At 48.7% G+C, this 20,515-nt stretch overlaps 1 protein-coding gene across 1 annotated transcript in view; it reads right to left on the reverse strand.

Moving 5' to 3' along the window:
* Positions 1-20,515, reverse strand: part of LOC142991637 (protocadherin-15-like) — a 114,433-nt gene that overhangs the window by 49,659 nt on the left and 44,259 nt on the right. Inside the window, exons 12-18 of the mRNA XM_076141714.1 lie at positions 18,400-18,549; positions 16,425-16,618; positions 15,409-15,541; positions 15,062-15,141; positions 9,906-9,999; positions 4,704-4,832; positions 301-606 (exon numbers count right to left, since the gene is read on the reverse strand). Coding sequence (XP_075997829.1) covers positions 301-606; positions 4,704-4,832; positions 9,906-9,999; positions 15,062-15,141; positions 15,409-15,541; positions 16,425-16,618; positions 18,400-18,549 — 1,086 coding nt within the window. The remainder of the gene's footprint in view (positions 1-300; positions 607-4,703; positions 4,833-9,905; positions 10,000-15,061; positions 15,142-15,408; positions 15,542-16,424; positions 16,619-18,399; positions 18,550-20,515) is intronic.

The following is a 20,515-nucleotide window of genomic DNA, read 5'->3' on the forward strand; positions in this document are numbered from 1 at the left end:
TTTTTTGTTCTTCTTGCTTCTCAAACTCGGGAGAGAGAGAGAAAATAACGTCACTCACAATATGCCGGCAATTACTTGAACCCCCCTCTGTGTTTGCTCTGCACGTGCCGTGTTTCCCACGATTCTCTGTTTCAGTGCCGAAGAACGACTTGGCTGACGATTTCAACAATGCCACACTAAGACGCCGCTTCCATAGAGTTTGAAAGTTTTTGGGGGGATTTGTAAAGTCCCCGAAAGAGAATCCCGAGTTTGGAGGCCAAAGAAACGTTTCCATGACTACGTAACCGGAGGCACTCTCACCTCCAGCGTCATGATCACCGTCCCCACCGGACTGTTCTCCGGCACGTTCACTAAGTACGTCTGCTGGGAGAACACAGGGCTGTTGTCGTCGATGTCCGTGACCTCGACGGACACGGTCAGCGCCGTCCGCCGCGGGTCCACCGCCCCGTCTGAGGCCTCCACCACCAGCTCGTACTGGCTGACCTTCTCCCGGTCCAGCGGCACCAAGGTGAAGATGCTGCCGTTGGAGGTGATGGTGAACAGGTCGGGGTGATTCACGATGCGGTAACGCACCTGACCGTTGGCCCCCGCGTCCGGATCTGTGGCCTAGGGAGAAGAGAAGAGATACATAATTAATATTCCTAAATGTAAACAATCGTCTGCCAAGTCTCCTGTTTCTGTTTTGGTTTAAAATGGGGCGATTCCATGAGCGCCTCTCCTGGTTCCCGCCGATGTGACGGAACGATCGGGATTTAATGCTGCTAAGCGACAAAACAAAGTCGGTGCCAGAAACCAAGCAGAAGGGAGTGGCAGCGTGAAATACGGCCCAGATTAGCAGACGGTGGAATAATCGGCGGCATGTGCGGTGCCATTAGCTCATGCTAGCAGTAGACTTTATCAGGTGAGAATAACACCGCTGAGTGAGTGAGCGAGTGAGCGAGTCACATCAATCCACCGTAATCGATAAACGCTTTTGTTTCCGAACCGCGCAGAAGTAAACTGACAACCTGTGGGAAACGGTGAGAGCAAGTTTACATACGTCGATACGGTACAGCGGTGTGAGGGCGAGCATAAGAGCAAACATGCGTAACACAATTTAGCAATGAGATATACATGCATTTCCCTTTAGGCTCACTCCAGCTTTGTGGAGTTTAATGTGAGCTTCACACACACACACACACACACACACACACACACACATCCAGGCCGCCAGTAAACAAAGCAGGTGCTGCCTGCGTTTCACCGCTCGTTTATCGTTTGTTAATCGTTTGCCTTTTTTACATCGAGCCAAGTTTTCAAAAGAGAATCCTTGAACGCTAATAAATACGTTTAATAGCTGAAAGCCGAGCCAAAGTAATAAAGGGAAAAGAGGGCGGCTGAGAGAGACTTTGTGATGCTCTGTGAGGAAGAAGAAGAAGAAGATGCTTTAAGGGGAAATACAATTCTCTTTTTTGGGAGAGTATGACAGGTCATTTGTTCGCCCGCGGATTAAGTTGTGCATGTGCTCACGAGCCTGCTGTCGGCAAGGCACGTCGGTAATTGCTTCTACTAGAGAGAAAGAGGGAGAGGGAGAGAGAGAGGGAGAGAGAGAGGGAGAGAGAGAGAGAGGGAGAGAGAGAGGGAGGGAGAGAGAGAGGGAGAGATAGAGGGGGAGAGAGAGGGAGAGAGGGGGGGAGAGGGGAGAGAGGGAGAGGGGAGAGAGAGAGGGAGAGGGGGGAGAGGGAGAGGGGAGAGAGAGATGGGAGAGAGAGAGGGAGAGAGAGAGAGAGAATATGGCAAAGGAGGGGTAAACAGACCTTTGTGAGGAATGGTGCATAAGGATTTGTTGATGCACGCACACACACACACACACACACACACACACACACACACAAACACACACAAACACACACAAACACCGATTTGTTCGACACGCAAAGTGCCTGACAAATATTCACAGAGGCTACAAATTGAGCCGTCTGCAGAGCGGAGGGGAGCGCCTCGTGTCAATATCTGCAGAGGAATCGCCACGTCTGTGCAGCCATTATGTAACACCAACACACACACACGCACACGCACAGCTTTGTATTTTTCCCTGTAGGAGCAACTGGGCCAATGGAATCAAACAAGTGGATTGTGGGAAATGTACGGCTCCATTTTGCAAACTTTCCAGTCCTTCAATGTATAGAAAGACCTTACTGCACCGCTGCTGTGCACAAGGGGTGAAAACAGGTTAATCAGCTGTGTTTCTGTGGATGTTGAGACATCTTAAAATGTAAAAAGGAAGAGTACATCTATAATTAAAAAGGGGATGTAAATATAAAAGCATGAGAGCTCTGAGCACACGGCTTTGTTTCCTCTGTGAGCTCTAATCCAGAATCCAGTCTCTTTATACAAATACCCTGGCAACAATAACACAATACACACGCGGCCCCACAATCTCCTGACTGAAGCACACAGCCAAGAGTCACCGGGTGATGGGAGGGATTGTTACGACGGGATGAAGCTGTCAAACCCGTTCTTTATCAAGGAATCAGCGTAGCCAGATTGCGGTTCTCCTGTCGTCCTCCATCCTCTCCGTTTACCGTTTTGTTTGCGTGACGCTTTTACACACCGCCCGCTGACATGAATGCTAATCGATTTGGGCCCCGATCATTAGCAGCCTGCATGCTCAGATTACGGCTCCCTGCTAGGAGCGAGCGGCGCCCGGGCCTCGTGGCGGCGGCGGAGGATTTATTCAGTGAACAAACGACTTAATCAGCACACGCAGCAATTCTGTCAATTATGATAAGGTGGTAAATACGCTCCGGTCTTCTCCTGCGCGTTCGGAAAAATAAGAACAGGTGGGACCGCTTCCTGTTAGGCCATAATGGTAATCCAACACGCTTTAGGCTTCACATTAAGCTACTTAACGGCATTATGCATCTGCACTGCAGTCATATTCACTGATAGCGCCGGCCTGAAGCTTTGTGGTGAAGCTCGCTCGCTCTCTTTCTCTGCAGGTGAATTCAACGCACGGCTAAACAATGATTTAATAGCGTCATGTTCAGTTTGAGAGCTGGTAATTGAGTGGGTGAATTGGAGCGGAGTGTAAACTACCCTCACACCCTCGCTGGATTCCCCTGTGGGCGACTGATCGGGGCGTCCGTCCCACTTGAAAGGGACAAGAGCGCGAGAGCAAAAGGTCTTCAGATCTCCACGCGACCCCGCAGAGGGAGACGTGATGAGCCATCTGTCAGCAGAGGTGATGAAAGGCTGAGCAACACTTGCGGTGCCGTGCGTCGCGCTCACGTTTCTGCTTTGGCCTTCCTTTGTCCACCGATGTTGTAAACTGGCAAAAGACGAAGAAGCAGAGTCTCTCTCCCTCCTTTTGTTTTCAACTCAACTGAACTCTTTTGGCTTCAAACTTAACTGAACTCTGTTGGCCTTGCTAGAGTTTCACTCCTTGAAAATAAAGGTGAACTAAGGTGTGTGAGTATGCAAACAATCATAAGTTGAACATAGGTCCAGCTTTTGGCAGGATGGCATGCTTGTTTTAAAGGGAGCGACAGGAGGAGAGATCTCATTCCCAGAAAGACGGAGAGCCGGTGATGCCCCAACCTCAGGGGCGTAGACCTGACGTGGCCGATTGTAATCATCTGAACTTTCCTCCGAGAAATGAATCTAAGCACCAGAGTATCTTAATTCTGATTATGCGGAACTTTCCTTTCCTTCAGTCTTTTGACTTAAGGGGCCCCACTTAAGTCGGCGACTCGGCTACTTAATGAAACGTTGTGATTTAGCGTGACATGGGGGTAATAAAAGTCTTCGCCTTCCTCCCTTCTGGAACTACAACAGACTGAGCAGCAGCTTATTATAAAACAGGGAGGATTGTGTTGAGCTAAGTACCGAATGTACTTTTCTCTTCCGTCAGAGAGCCTCAGCCTCAGCACACACTGGCTACCAGCCAGCTGAGAACCAGAACAACTTCCACAGAGGAACAGAGGAAGAGGAGGAAGAAGAGGAGGAGGAGGAGGTTGGGTGGCTCAGATGATCAAGCCGCTGGCTGAAGAAAGCCTGGAGGAGCGGCGGGGTAGAAGGAAGCTTCACCTCACGCAAACGCGAATGTTCTTCTTCTGCATCTGTTTTTACACACTTGACTAACTCTTAACTGGCACTCGTAACTTGAGATGAATAAGGTTAATTAAAAAGTACAAAGTCTGCTATTCTACCTCAGTTCTCCTCAAATCTCATAAACTGAGCTTGGAGCTGGAGCTGTGGGCTGTTTTCACTCAGTATGCACAGGAGAGGGAGAGCAGAGCTGGATCAATGGCGTGGAGAAGTGCATAGGAATTCTGGTAGTAAAGAATGCAACCATCCCGGTTTTGGTTTGGGTTCCGTTCTCGCCTCGTCTCAAAGTACAAAGTAAGCACAGTTGTTTTGCGCTCACTGAAGACGTCTCCTCCCATTATCACCTGATTGATTAATCCGCCCACGGCTATCAGCCTAATTAATCTACTGCGGTAATTAGAAAAGTCTGTCTGCTCGGTGGAGCTGAACAGAAGCCAGCGAGGAGGAGGGAGGCGACTCCGGGTGACGAATCTCCCCCGACAGGACGGTGCCTGTCGAGAAAATGGCCGCGGAATAGGACACAAGACGAGAGGAAGAGGAAAAGAGGGAGGATGGAAGGTGACACGGGGCTCGATGGATGTGGTGGTGACGTGCGACACGCCACACTCACTTACCCTGACTTGTCCGACGAACACGTTGGCCTCTTCCTCCTGCACGGTGAAGTTGGTGGTCAAGGCAGGGTCGAAGGTGGGGTCGTTGTCGTTGACGTCGGTGACCACGATGTTCACCGTGGTGGTGGAGGTCTGTGGCAGGGGAGAGAGGAAGACGGACAGGAAACACATCTTACATCTTTTTACTTTCCACAAGTACAATTCCATAAGTTTCATAAGATCATTCCAGCGCAGAACAATCATAAATATGCGTAATTACATTTGGCTAAAAGTGCAGGCAGCCAAGGACGCCATGAATAATTTACGAGATCAACTCTGGGAAATTAGTTCCTCTAACAGAAGCGTGAGGAAATCAAGGCCAAACACTTAAATATTCAAAGTGATGACTGTTTTCCGATGAACCCTTGACCTCGCCGCGACTCGGAGAAGTTTAACGACGAAGCGAACGTGTCAACTTATAGACGAGAACCTGACAAACTTCCTTCCTTGCCAATCGTTATTGGATACAAAGTCATTGAGGCGTTGTGGTGTTTTATTGAGTCTCCAGTTCAGATGTAGCCTGCACGTGTCTGGACTGTAGGAGCAGCAGGTAAAGGGGGGGTAGTTACTGTTTAATGAAAGCAGCCGACTGTAGAAACCCTTGACCGACATCCACGCCCTTTCCCCCCCTTCTTCCTTCCTTCCAATTCTCTCTGCACTAATTTCCATTCCTTCACACGGTCCAGGCAGAAGGTTTTAAAAGTCGGCGCCGACACAAAACACTCGAGAGCAACCGGCTGGCGACACGTTAACCACGGCGACACGGACACAGAAAACAAAAACCGGTCTTAAACCCTCAAATACAAAACATGGCAGGAGAAGCAACAAAACAGTTTGGGACTTTAGGAACGTCTGTGGAATCTGGAATAATTCCCAGGTTGTGTGAAAAGTCAGAAATCATTCCATTATTCAGACCAACAGCTCTGCCTTCATAAATCATGAAATATCCTCTGGGGATGTCACAGGCATCCATTCATTCAGAGAGCCAGCGTGAAGCAGAGCGCCGCTGTTAACCTTCAAACAATGACGCAGCACAAACACCTTCGGAAGGCGCCGATAAATCAACACCGGAAATAGCTGAATAGGCAACGATCTATAATCTCTCTGCGCACGGGGGAGGGGGGGGTCGGGCGATGGAGCTTTATGCAAATGGCGGTGCGAGCCATCTCCTCTGGGGGGGAGAGGAGTGATGGCTAGGTTGCAGGGAGGACTTGGCCCCTGCGCAAGAGGAACACCTCCCAGAAGACCTGGCATGTTGGAAGTTGCCCTGGCAGACGAGGCATTCAGAGGCACGGCGGGGGGTCGGGGGGTCGGGGGGTGCTTCTTCGCCTCACCTACAACATTTACAACGTCCTTGCGGAAGGAACGAGTCGACTCCACGCCGTTGTTGCCTTTGTTTCCCACGCTCACAAACGTGCCCTTTCATGCAGGGAGAGACGAGCGGCGGCGTCACCTGCTCTCTGAGCCGCCGCCGCCGCCGCCGCGCTCCTTCTTCCCTCCGCCGAGCGAGCCCACAAAGAAGACTTCAAACCAATTAGCATCGCAGTACGAAAATATCTGATGATTATGATTAATGAGCTGCTATTATTGATGTTAGAAGAGGACAAAGCTTCAGTGACGCGGCCTTTCCACCTTTTCAGAGCGACAAAACTGACTGGAATCCATTTTGTGTCATTAATTACCGTGCGGCTGTATGAATAGAAGTACATTGAGTTCAGTGAATGCGTCTCCCTACTCGTGCGGATGATCTCCTGGATGATCGGCTGAGGTGGGCGGCGTTGATGTGGTTGCTCTTGTGGAGGGTCGGCGCCTTGAATCCTAACTGCCTGCTTAAGCGACCTTGTTAGGCAGCATCTTTGTGTGAGTGCTGCTATCAATCCCAGTTATTGAGCCTCCTGTGAGAATTTGTTTCCGGGAGTGCCGCAATAGAAATTAACTGCCTCATCTCCATGGATATACTAAAGTTTTAATGCAAAGATTTTAAAGGCGGCCTGGCTGTTAGCGTTACGAGTCGCTCCGCTGAGAATACAGATTTTTTTTCCGGAGACAAAAGGGGCGAAGCTGTGAGGTGGAAGCTTGGCAGAGCGTGTGGATTCACTCTCTTGTCTCCTTGCATACAGGCGATGTTATGATATGTACCCTATGGAAGTAAACAAAGAAGCTGTGTGTGTGTGTGTCAGTCATCTTCCTCTCTGAGTGGAGCTACGATCCCCAAAATCTGCTTTACAAGCTCACCCACATGAAACCTTATTTTTAGTTTTGCTTCAGCTGAACGAACTGAACTGCAACAACAAAACACTTGGCTTGGCTGCGAATGAGTGTGTGTGTGTGTGGGTGCGGGTGTGTGTGTGTACGCCCAGTAACACACAAACTGGCCACTTGACCTGCGAATTCAAGAATAGTCCAGCAAAAACAAGCCACTAAACAACGCTCATGTGTAGAGACTTTATCCAGGTCAGAAACTTCTAAATAGAAGAGAAGAGGACAGCTTGCCTCACTGGGTTCCCATGGTTACTGAAGTTCTTTAGTTTAATTAGCCCTGTTTAAATCGTACTTTCTCACTCGTTATCCTCACTCCACTTTGATTATTTTGACCCTTCCTCCTCGTAGTCTTCCTCCTCTTCGTACCTGACAGCGCTCTGCACCCGCTCGCCCCTGAATCCAGCAGCCTTCCCAGTTCACTGAGCGTCTGCCGAGTGGCGACACTTTGCCCCTCAAGTGCCAGGCAACAATTTACTCCAAGGAGAAGATGTCACACACACACACACACACACACACACACACACACACACACACACACACACACACGGTAGCACTCAGCAGGGGGGCTTGGCTCGGTCCATCAACATTCAGAATGGGAGCATCTGTTTCTTTCTGCATCATCCTGCGAGGTCCAGACCCCCACACCTCTTGATTTATTCCCTCCTTGCCCTCTGACCCCGTCGCCGCCCCGTCTCTCCGTCCTCTCCTCCTCTGAAGCCATCTTCCTCGGCACTCCTGCAGCGTTTGAGGCCCCTCACACCGGCAGCACAAATGCTTCTTTAACACACTTACACACACACACTCGCCAAACAATTCGAAACGTCACTCCAGGACTCAGCTGACGCGACTTCCTGCGACAGGTTTGACCAAACAGAGCAGAGGAGAAGTCCAATCAGATGAAGAGAGTTTATGTGATCACCACCTCCAGCACCAGAATGCAGGGTAACCGCTTGGTGTGTGTGTGTGTATATGCAGCGTTACTGTTTGGTGTGTGTGTGTATACGCCGTAAGTCTGTTTGTATCCAACCATTAGCCGCCCACGCCCACGCATCTCCACGACTCCCACTCACTACGCTTCAACCAACTGTCAATTTCTCTATCTGTGTTCCAAGTGTTTGCATATGTATGTAGAGAGAGAGAGGGAAAGAGAGAGAGGGAGAGGGAGAGAAAGGGAGAGAGGGAAAGGGAGAAAGAGGGATAGGGAGAGACAGAGTAGGGGGAGAGAGAGAGGGAGGGAGGGAGAGAGAGAGAGAGAGAGAGAGAGAGAGAGAGAGAGATGCAGTGTTGCTGTTGCATTTTGCAAGTTCAAATGTTACTTGGCCGCATTTCAATTCAATGCAAATACATTTTCCCTCTCTCCTCATTGTGCAGCATCAGGATCAGCAGCAAACAGAGCTGGACCATGGAGTCGCTCTCCAGGAAACCACTGCACTTAAGATTACACTCTCAAATCTGCGTGTGTGTCTCACAGACCAAACAACTCGGCCATAATCTCATCACGTCAAGGTCACCTGAGACGTCGGACGCAAAGTGCAGCAACTTGTAGGCCGACGTCCAAGTATTTCATCCGTCGAGGGAAATAAAAGCTTTTCTCAAACTGCTCAGGTTTGTCACACAGATCCTGTTGCAGCTCTCACTGTCAGATTGCATTTTAATTAAATTTGCACTGTTGCTCTCATTAAATTCAGGAAAAAAAGCAAAGCACCTCCAGCCAGAGTAAAAACTTAATATTGATATTTGATGTTTTTTTTTTTTTTTAATTATCATATTTCCGTAACAGATTTTTCAATTTGCAACTCCCAATTTACACAAAACCCAGAAGAATGGAAATACAACCTGGGAGACAGAGCGATGGGAAAAGGGCGCCCATGTCAGCTGTTTCCACACTCGGCTGCTTTGCGACTTCATTAGACAGTTTGGACTCATTTTGTTTACAAGTTAAGTGAAGTGGAAACTCATAAAGCGCCCGACTGAGTGAGCGAACGCCACTCTGCCCCCTGCATATGTGTTTATACGCTGACCTGCGAGCAAAGAGGAAGACCTTCAGAAAACTTAGATCACTGATTTATTCATTCTGTAGCTTTTTGAAAATGCAATGTAGGAGGAAGAGGAGCGAGATCGTATTACCATAAACTCGCTAACCCACTTGAACCCTAATGAGGAGAGATGAGGGTTAAGTAAGTACATGTATATATCTGACCATACTTTATAAGGAGGCTGCATCCATTTGCTATCGATGCGGAAAACTCAACCTGTTTTGCTCGGTGAGATCCGTCAGAGTCGATAAAATCTAACATGAACTCCTCAGCGTTCATCGCAAACTCGCTGCTCCTTAAAAGCTGTGGTCATATTCACACAGCAACAGTCTACATATAGTTGTCAATCTACACAAGAGTTTATATACAGAACTGTGTAATGTATGCAAACTCTACTGTGACATGTTCAACTGCCTCCTCCAGTGTGTGTGTGTGTGTGTGTGTGTGCTAACAAACAGGAGTTGGAGTTGCCCCTGTAACGATGCTTTCTCCTGTCAGGTGGAGTGTGTGCACATGTCAGGCACTCATTAGAAAGTGTGTAATTGGACTGATGAGTTGAGTTGAGAATGGCATGATGGCAAATATGAGCCCTGTTTAGAATGTAAAGTCTCAGCGTGGAATAATGATAATAAGGATCATTATAATGGCTCGTTTGGTTGATCGGAAATTGGCTTGAAAGTCGAGGCAGCGGCTCACAGGGTGTTAAACTCTGTCACTCTAAATACAATATTAAATTTTCCAGGCTGGGGAATCACTTAGGCCCTAAAGCTCGGAATGAGAATCTCTCATTTGGACTGGATGTGCTGGACCGTTCACCCGAAGGAATCCGCTCTGCGATTCATTATTAAACAGCGCGGCGGTGTCTTACCCCTCCCGGGTGGCCGTCGGAGGCCGTGACAATCAGGCGATGGCGGTCGGTGGTCTCTCTGTCCAGAGGCTTGCCCAGGAGCAGAAGACCGATCCTGCGGGGAGGCAGCAGAGAGGGACACACTGGTGTTACTGCATGAGTGGAGCAGCTTCAGACTGAGATAAACAAACATTTAGAGAGAGTTTATTTACTCCCAGATTAGAGGCACATATAAAACACAGCGCCTGATTTACGGTGAGGAGCAGGTGGGCTATTAAATGCCCCCTCAGCTTAGTTTTCTCCTCTCTGTGTGCTGCCTCTTCCCTGGCTTCACGCTTTCCTTCCAAGTGACTGCGGCAGAGAGAGCAGCCCTCCTCCTCCTCCTCCTCCTCTCACAGGGTATCATTTGGCAAACCCAAACACAAAGCGTGGACTCATTCCCCAGCAGAACATCAAATTATCTTTGTTTGCACACAGGCGCACACACACACACACACACACACAGTAGACACCCAAGCACAAAGGCACACACAGCAAACCGTACACTCAGGGGAGTTCATGTGTGAGTTCCCTGCCAGATTAATGCCCGTCACATTTCCATCCTGTCCTCCAGCTCCTCTGCACTTCTTATTTAAAGCTCCTGAGGTCAATCCGGTCCCAGCAGGGGGTCGCCCAGCTTCTCCAGGCCCGTAACGCCAAACTAAATGGGCTGTGGTCAGAGAATAGTTTTTAATCTGAACTGGCAGCTTTATTTTGGTTCAAAAGGGCAACGGCAGCTATCAGCAAAACATTCTACCCAAAAATTGCCAAGCGCCGTCCTTCACAGCAAAGATCCAAGACTTGAATTTATTCCTAATGAAGCAAAATAAGCCAAATATGTGCTTTGTTAAGCCAAATGCACAGAATGGAGAACGGCACCGATGCCATAATGAAGATGCATGGAGGTAATTGACGTAATGACATGATAACGATGATGACTGCGGTGATAAAGATGATGTCCACGCTGATGACGGAGATGATCATGATTTATGCCACTTTGCCAGCCCGTGGCGTTTATGAGGACGGCGACAGCGGGAGTTGCGGCGAGAGGTTCACCGATCACAGCACATCACCTATCGTATGAGAGCGTCCTGCCGCCTTTTCCCATCAGCCACCGGGAATGAGAAACGGCACTGTCGGACTGATAGGATCTTGTTAACACGACTGTCCGGAGTAACAAGACGGTTTAGAGGCTCTGTGGGCCCGAGAAGCTACAGGCCCACCCTTCATCCGGCTCAGATCAGGTCTCTTGTACGGCATAATGGGACTTAACGCACACAGCTGCCTCAACGTGTAACAGGAAATCATCTAACCTGCAGGATTCGTGTTTTTCAGGATTCTCCAAAGCCTGCTGAGCTCTTCTTCCTTCGCCCAAAGTAATGAACCGCCATCGGAGCACAATTCCACCACGGGCGACTTCCAGCTTATAGGTTTTCTTGACTTTCAAACACCACTTTGGCGAATTGAAAATGCAGAAGTGCCCCGCACAATTAAAAGGCGTACAGAGAAAGTTTAACTGACCCCAGTGGATGATTGATCACCTCGACTCATAAATATGGATGAGCTACACGCTGACCTGCTGCTGACACCAAGGAGAAGATAACCTCCGATGGTAAAGGAAAAGTTTGTTTGCATTCATTAGTATTCTTTTGCTCAACTCGTAGGCTGAACCTCGAGAGTTCTTACCGACCTAAGCTGGACGTTGTTGGCACAGGATGGAGTTGAGTGTGAGCTCATCGTGGGTATTGACACATATCTGCCATTGAGTGATTAATATTAATGTTACCTCAACTTGACACCGGTGTGGCATCGCTTACGAAAACGATGAGCAGGCAGCTACAGTAATGATGCATTCAAATCCCGTACGACGTAGCATCGAAATACAAACTAAGCAATTCAGCATTTTCCCTATGCTACACATCAGGAGTTTTTTTTAATAATAAATTAAACAAATTCCTCACGGAGATACGCCTGGGACTGAGTCTTCACCCGTTTGCTGAATTTTTACGGCTCAGTTTTCCTCTGAGACGAGTCTAGATCCGACATATGAACACAAACAGTATGACACATTTCTTCCTGTCTGCTATTTTCTCTAGCGACTAAAAGCGGTAGCAAAAAAAGTCCAGACACGAGGACAAGAGGTTCAAGTTAAGTATAATCATGTATACGGTGTAGGGAAGGGGAAATGTAACGTCCACGTATGAGGACGCAGGGTCTCAGGAGGTTGGGTATATAACATGGGACTTTATCCTGACCTGATTACTTTACTTAAGGTAAATGTAATTAGTGGCTACTTTCAATTAGATGAGGATCAATATTAATTCCATTCTGTACAGAGGAATCTCCCGAGGCTTGTTTATCTTATCTTAGCTCAGCGTTTGGAGGTGTAATCAGATCGGGCGGTCAAAACTGAAAAGCACCATTTTGAAAAGCTCCAAACTTGTTTTTTCGTCACAGTCGTCATTTTCCCCCGGCTGCCAGTCTCAGCTCGCTTAAACAAGTCCGACACATCTCTCTGTATCGAATGCAACAGAGATAAAAAGTGGTATCGATCGTCTTCTCTAACTCCCTGGAGGTTTCCTTCCAAACGTGCCTGTGCACTCGGACTCCAGAGTTTGTTGAGGACGCTTGGGATTTGCTTGTGACTTTAAAAAACTGCCGACTCGGTTCTGTCACTGTACCGGCAGCTGACTTCCCACCTCTCTGCTGGAATCGTCCCCATTTAGGAGGAAGTTACAGAGTAATGAGCTCGAACCAGGATCACAGAGATTACTGGGATCAAACCTCATTAATCAAATCTCATTGGAGTTCTGAAGGGTTGAGAAGGAGCTGAGGAGACGGCAGACTACCAAATTACCCCTCTGATTGGTCCTGTGCTACATCAGCACTTGAAGCCGTGGGGCTGCTGGGATTGCGTCGGCCAGAGAGGACGCACCTGAGAAGCCCCTGCGCGTTTCTTCCGGCGATGCCCTTTTGTCACATCTGCTTGGAGAGATTAGAGCGGCGGCGGCGGGCAACAACAGCGGGAAGGCTCGCCGCGTTTCTGATGCCGTCGCTGTGTTTGCTTTTAACAGTTCCCATGACATAACTGGAATGCAATCATCCTTCTGTAAAACTAATTATTTCAGCGCGGCGGAGCAGATTAAGAGTAAATAAAAGGCAGGGACACGGGCGTCGCCTTGGAGACCGCGGCTGTAGATGTGAGAGGCTTTAATCTATTAGAAAGAAACGAGCCTTTACGCTTTCACATCTGTCTCTCAGTATGAGAGGCTCATATTTCCTAGCTTGGTTGGAGGGATACTTTAATATTTCATGCCTGTGTCTCGCTCCCTGCAGCGCTCGATTCAGAGCGCCTTGGGGACAGATTGGCCGATGTGGCGCTGATTTATTTGGATTTTTTTCTCTTAAAGAGGAATTCTCTCCTGTCGGGCACGACTCGGCGTTTCAGTCGCTTAATGGGAAGCATGAGAGGGACGCAGAGCAGCGAGACGAGAGAGAGAAAGAGAGAGAGAGAGAGAAACGGCTTAGAAGCAAACTCGAGCCCAGCAGTCGGGTAAACTTTTGGTCCGTGCAATTATGGCGTCTGACTCCTTGAAAAGCGATGACCCCAGACCTCCAATACTCTCTCTCTTTATAAATCACTGCACCATCCTGGGTAAAAACTAACAAGCTTATGCTCCATTTTAAGCTTCAGGGATCATTCCTCTTGTTTCTCCCTCACACGTCGACTTAATAAGAGAAACTTTAAGAAACCGAACTGTTGGTGCGAAAATACTAAATTAACTCTGGAAGCTTGAAACGGATGCAACATTAATTCCAGATGTCAAGATTTGTTTTTCCACTCCGATCCAATCTGAAGTCCTTGGACGTCCAATATGTTTGCTTATTGAACATTCAGAATCCAGTCTGCATCACAGCCAATAGTGATTCATTAGCTGCTGTCATATTTTGTGTAGTATCGTCTGCTTTCATATGGATGTGGTGCAGTGGAGGATCCTACTTCCTACTCTTCCTCAAAATCAAATCAATACTTCAAACGCAGTATTCAACCAACAGTGAGGCTTTAACTGAACGCAACCCAAATAGAGAGGAGCTTCTCCGTTTGCATGGCTCGGCAGCATTAATAATCAGGCCGCCCGCCGTCTATTGGTTTTCCTGCTCTTTTGATTGCGGCGGCCGGCCGGAGGAAACGCCAACGAGGCTGATTGAGTTGTTTTCTGCCGCCGTACCGCAGAGCCAAGATGGTTTACGGCTTCCGATAGGCAAATCTAATCGATGAATCCATGTGTGTGTCTGCGGTCAACAGCGGTGGTCTGTGGTCACGGTTACGTCGCCGGAACTCTGCTGTGTAAAACAAAACCGCATGTGTTCCAATATAGCAGCCAGAACCAATCGTTGGCCCGGTATCTCCACGTCCTCCTCTTCTCCCGGCTCTCATTACTGGATGCAAACCTCCTCCCCCCTCCCCTCTCCCCTCTGCTACACACACTCTTATTCCACAGCATTGTAATATTCTCTTCTCTGGCTGCGAGCACTCCAGAGAACACACAAAAGCTTATCAAAGGCCATTATGGCTGAGTTATCCTTTTTTGTTTGAGTCCCTTAGATCATATGTTCCACAGAGCCTTTGATAAATCACAGCCACTGTACACCGGGAGAAATATGTTGCGTCCCATTCTTCAACGACTTCAATTAACTCTCTGGGCCTTTTTTTATCAAACAGACGTGAGTGTTTGAACAGAGCCCGGGCTACGGCGAGGAGGCGAGGAGGAGGGGGGCCGGGGAGCTGCTGATTGCAATCCAGCAAAGATTACTGTTGCTGTTTTCATTTTGAAAAGCCACACAGCCGCGGGAAAATCTGGATAAAATGTCAATTAATGGTGGTTTAACCTTTTCCATCCGTGCAGCCGCCCGCCTCACGCATCCGCAGCGGAGCTAAGTGAGGCGGCATGTCTGAATGAATCCCCCGTACACATTTGTCCGCGGTGTGTGAGCCCTTGAGCTGTCAAATAACTGTCCTAAAGGCTCGAATGGAATTGAATCAAAGTGAATTGTATTGACTTGGATGGGCGAGCGTACATTAAGGGAAGGCCCCGGTCTCAGCGTTACACAAATAACCGAATAAAGGCTCAGCTTACGTTTCCGAGAGGTTGAAGATCTGCTGGGAATCCCCGCTCAGGATGAGGTACGTGATGGGGTCGTTCTCTCTGTCGGTGGCCTGTGGGGACGGGGAGACAAAGGCACCGGAAGGTCAAACTGCACCGGGACATGGGACACGTAACATGTAAGCAAAGAGAGTGTGTGTGTGTGTGGAAGAGAGAGAGAGGAAACAAAAATAAACAAAAACAGTGAAAACAGCCAATTTCAGGTCTCCATATTTTATTACAGTAACAGAACCTGTTACCTTGACTCCACATGACCTCAAACTGAATTAAGTGGAGCCTTTCCTTCGCCGTGTCTTTGTGCTGGCGGTGCTCAGACTCACCTGCATGTTGAGCAGAATGGCTCCGATCCTCATGGCCTCGCTCACTTCCAGGTTGTAGGTGGGCAGAGGGAAGCGTGGGGGGCTCTGGTTGTTGGGTGGCAGCACCTCGATGTACACGGTGGTGATGGAGCTCCTGGTAGAGGCGAGAACAAACTTGCTTACAGTGCAGAGGGGAGAAAAAAAGGAAAAAGAAGAGCCGTAACTTTCTGTGGAGTAAATCTAAACTCTGCCAAGGAGTTGAGTGGAAATCACACAGTCCACTCACAGCAGGACTACACTACTGGAACTTTACTCGGGACGCGACCCGAAGTAAACAAATGTAGAGCGGATGGCCGGGGAGCTGGAGGGCAGGGAACGAGAAGTAAGTGAGGAGAAGGAGGAGGAGGAGGAGGAGGAGGAGGAGGAAACAGAGCGAAGAAGCCGACCGGGCCAGATTCATCTAAAGGAGCAGTCTGCTTCCACCAAGACCAGCCAGGCGTGGGGTCAGAATTGTCAAGTTCGTGGGTTAATAGGTCGAGTTAGAATCTCTTTCCAGCAGGAATTAGCTTGGCAATGGCGCCCAGCGCTTCTTCTCCACGAGCAGATGGCGGATGTTGGAGCTACCTGTGCATATAAAGACATTTCTGCACCGCTTCCTTCCTTTCCTTAACCTGCAGCTTGATTTATCTCACTGTAATAATCCCGCTCAGATGAAACGTGCCTGCCAGCTACTCCACCGATCTCATAACCGAGACGCCCACAACTTTGAGCCGACATCTAAAACTGCACTCTACATTAAAACGCTGTAATCATAAAGAGGTGACGACATATCAAACATCTCATTTCACAACCAGCAAAACCATCTGCTGTTCGACTCACAACAGCTTGTCACGCGTGTTTCCGCCATAATTCAACACTCGGAGGACTCGGCCTGTCATCCAGAAGGTAACCGGGGAATAACAGAGGAAGATGATGTTCAATCAAATAAGGTTGGAGCATGAAAACAATAAGTCTGTGTGGACGTGGAGTTACTGTACTTTTGCTGTGTCTCCGGCGCGCTGTCCGAGGCCTTGACGGTCAGAGCGTACGACCGCCCCACGGTCAGAGTGACGCCGGGCGCGATGCTGATGCGTCCGGTGCGCTCGCTGATGACAAAGTCTCCCAGGGCGCCGACCAGGATCTCGTACGTCACCAGGCCGTTTTGACCCTCGTCTGCATCCACCGCTGTTAACTGGAGAGAGAGAGAGCAAGGGAGAGGTGGGGGGGAGAGAGAGAGTTGTGGGGGAGGGAGAGAGAGTGAAAGAGAGGGAGAGAGAGAGCAAGGGGGGGGAGGGGGAGAGAGGGAAAGAGAGAGAGAGAAGAGGGAGAGAGGGACGGGGGAGAGGAGAGAGAAAGGGAGAGAGAAAGGGAGGGAGAGAGAGAGAGGGAGAGGGAGAGAGAGAAAGGGAAGGAGGGAGAGGGAGGGAGAGAGAGATATTTAATTTTGCAAACAATATCACCATGGCAGCATGCAATGATAACGATGCCAATCGTTAACGAAGAGGAACAAATGGAACAGTTGAAGACCAAATCACTGTGATATGAACACAAACAAGGACGGACGTGATTCATTTAGAACATTTCTGCGATGGAGCCATTACTTTCTGGGTCCTCAGCTGTAATGTGTGTGTGAGGTGATGAAAGCAGCTGTATGTGCAGTTTGAGACGCGATCACCTGCTGGGATGTGATGGGGCCACGATCCAACATGAGGACCAGAGTGAGGACAGTCATTTAGTTTCTGTCAGGGAAACGTAAACTAAAGCAAATCGAGTCGTAACTACAAGCAGACTGTGGAATCCATTTTGATTGATTACACACATTATGCTGCTCACAATCCAAAAGTTTGCACATTAATTAGTTTAATATGCTGAAAGTAACAGCGGGTGTGTTCTGCATGAGATGAATTACAAGTTGCGGTCATGAAAGCAACTTATTTTGCAGCTTTCTGAGGGAATAATTCCATTCTCACTTATCAAGAAAGTTAAGCTGCGGCCGTTTCCCTTCAAGCCAATTATTTAGTGCCTCCTGTTGTTTTTAACGATGCGATCTGGTGCTGAAGTTCGCATTAAACCTCCGAGGCCTTGAAACTTTAATCCGCCCAAACCCAAACCGCACCTTCCTTGCGGGCTCCTGGCACAGCAGACGAGGAGGAAGAGGCAATGCGAACCATGAAATAAGCAGCGGCGTCCTCCGGAGCCCCGCAGCTCTCATAAACGGCTTATAAAGAGCGTTTCCGCCGCAGACGCTCTGTGACCCCGCGACCTCCTTCAGGGGAGGACAGAGCGGCTGGCTTTTTTTTAAACACGGATTAAACTTGACCTTTTCCGTTGGAGAGGCTGGCGCTGAGAGGACGGATCAACAGGAAAGATCAGGCTCGGACCAACAAATCAAATCATCCGTTTCAACAATTAGGCATGGCGGCAGAATTAGGCCGACCGCTCTGAAATCGCAGATGGGCTCGTGCTCCAGTTTGACCTTTTAAAAGCCAAAGCGAAAAATAAGATCCAATGAGGAAAATAATTTATTCATAATACATCAAATAAAGAACTGTTGTCCCGTATTACAAATCATTTTGAATGCGAGGCGAGTTCAGTAATGGAATCATTCACAAGAGGTCAGAGAGTGAAGGAAAGGAATAAAAAACACTGTAGCCACACGAGCGACGGATCCACTGAGGAAAAGGTTTCACAGAGCTGCGGATTGAAGAGGGAGACGTTCGTTTTCTCTCTTTGTTCGCCACAACGGCAGATGAGAGGACGGGGAGAGTTTGCAAAAAGGGGGGATTGACTGTCAACTCAGTGCGTGGAACTGCTGGAGTAATTTGGTTTGAGAGAGAGAGAGAGTGTGTGAAAGAGAGAGACGTGAGAGAGGCTCAAACAACACGACAAAGAGATAGTGTAGGTGCCAAACAACCAGAGAGAGAGGGAGAGAGGGAGATGGGGAGGAAGAGAGAGAGAGATTTGATTGATTACCTGTAGCACCGTCTCTCCCGGCTGCATGTTTGTGTAGACTTCGACGTTGTACGAGTTCTCTGCAAAGGTTGGTGTGTTGTCGTTGGCGTCGACGACCAGGATGTTGACGGTGATGGGCACACTCTGCTGGACCCCGTCTGACGCCACCATCTTGAAACGGCAGGAAGGAGAGCATTGTTATCATACAAGTGAACTCCACGCTGACAAAGAAGCCGTTAGACTCTCAGGTGCTTCGCTTGGAGAGTAGACATTGAGCTCAAGTGCCAGAGTCTGAACAATAGACCTGATAGACTTGGAGACCTTCTGCAGACAATTGAGAGGAAACTCTGAAGGAGCTCGGAGCATCAGGCACAAATACCTGTGATTGTTGCCCACGGCGCTTCAACAAAGTTCTGACTAAAGGAGATAAATGTAATATTCCAGTCTGTGCTCTCCTGTTAAATGGTGTAGATTTGTGTAGTGAGGCGTTTAATTCAATCCATTCTGGAGTGTGGCTGTAACGCATCAAAAGATGAAAAGGTAAGCAGGGCTGAATGCTTCCCGAATACGCTAAGGCTCCAAAACTGGTGTGCAGAGCAGCAGGAGGGCGGAGAGGGACAGTTTGCAAAATGAGCAAACAGCCTGTTTATTCTTAGAGTGGGAAAGAGAAAATCAACTTAGTGGAAGAGCAAATGAAGTGCATGGAAACGCACAACTAAACAACAACAGCAGCAGCAGAGGCAGGAGATACATTTTCTGTCGCTTTCCCCCCCCCCCCCTCGACCAAAAATGTGCAGCCGGCGCTGGAATAGAAATGACACCTCTGGTTGGTTATCCTGTACATCAAAGAGGCACTTTAAAGCAGAAGCCAAAGTTTCCCTGTGAAGGTGTTGGAACACATGATTAGAGACGTGACAGCAGCTCCTTCTCTCATCGCCTCGTGTTTGTGCTCTTCATCCGGCGCCTGGAGAGAGACGGCAAACTGTTGTTTTTGTGGGGGGGGGGGGGGGGGGGGGAGAAAGCGCATTAGGCTTTTACTGAGACATTGTCATCACACATTCACTGAGGGTTTAGACTGCAGTGCAACTATGTGTGAGACAGGACCAACACCTGCCTGTGCACACACACTCACACACACACACACAGACTGAGCAACAAACACTATTCAAGGAGCACTCTGCTGTTCTAGCGCCATCAGCAGGTCAAATTGACTGATAAATTCAACAGACACAGCACTTTTGGACAAATGAGCCACGCCCACTCGGCAGCCAATTACAGCATAATCGAAGGGTTTATCAAAAAGGAAAGATAAACGTTTGTCCGTTTGTTCAGCAATGGGCCTTTATGGGACGCAGGTCAAGCCACTGAATCCTGGTCAAAGTGCCGATTACAGCGCCACCACCAGGCTGACTAGTTGCAAAATCGCATGCGTTCTCCCCTGATTTCTGTGTCCAACCTGGCCACCCAAATCAGTTCTCCACTTATCCAGCTATTCTGCTGAAAATCAAACGGACACGTGGAAGAAAACCAACGCAGGTGAAAGCACGAGCGGCTTGTCAGAGGTAATAATAACTTGTTACGGAAAGGTGGCTACACACCTGCATTGTATCCATCTGACAGATATGTCATGTTTGTTGGATACGAGCATTTGAACAAAGGCAGGATTTCTCTTCATGACGCACAGCCTTCATTTCTATAGCAGCTATAAGTGGACTGTTGATAAGCTTTTATCCATATCTCTGCAATTACTTCTGATCCTTCTCACTCCAGGCAACATGCTGCAGAAGTTGTTTTGGATGAAGAACAGGGTCTCTGGTAGCTCGCTTTGGTGTTTATCCCCGAGCGAAGGTCTGAGTTTGTGGTCAAATCCCCAGGCTGACTTCTATCATGGAACAATATGTTCCCACGTCTGCAGGCGGAGGAGTGGGTGACGCTTCTCTCTAAATGTAGGACTTCCTGCAGAGATCCACTTCCGATTCGTACCCAAAGTGCCTCTTCAAAGAGTGCATTTGTATGTGTGTGTGGTTGCTGTTTTGACAAATGCTTCTACCTAAGAAGCCGTTTTATCCTCAACAATGGCCTCCAAAACATCCGCCGTGCGAGGTGCATTATGTCTTTTTAGGGGGGTGGGGGGTTA

Source organism: Genypterus blacodes, unplaced genomic scaffold, assembly GCF_046128005.1.
Source record: "Genypterus blacodes isolate CSIRO-AG114 ecotype Tasmania unplaced genomic scaffold, CSIRO-AGI_Gbla_v1 ptg000020l_1, whole genome shotgun sequence".
Lineage (NCBI taxonomy): Eukaryota > Metazoa > Chordata > Actinopteri > Ophidiiformes > Ophidiidae > Genypterus > Genypterus blacodes.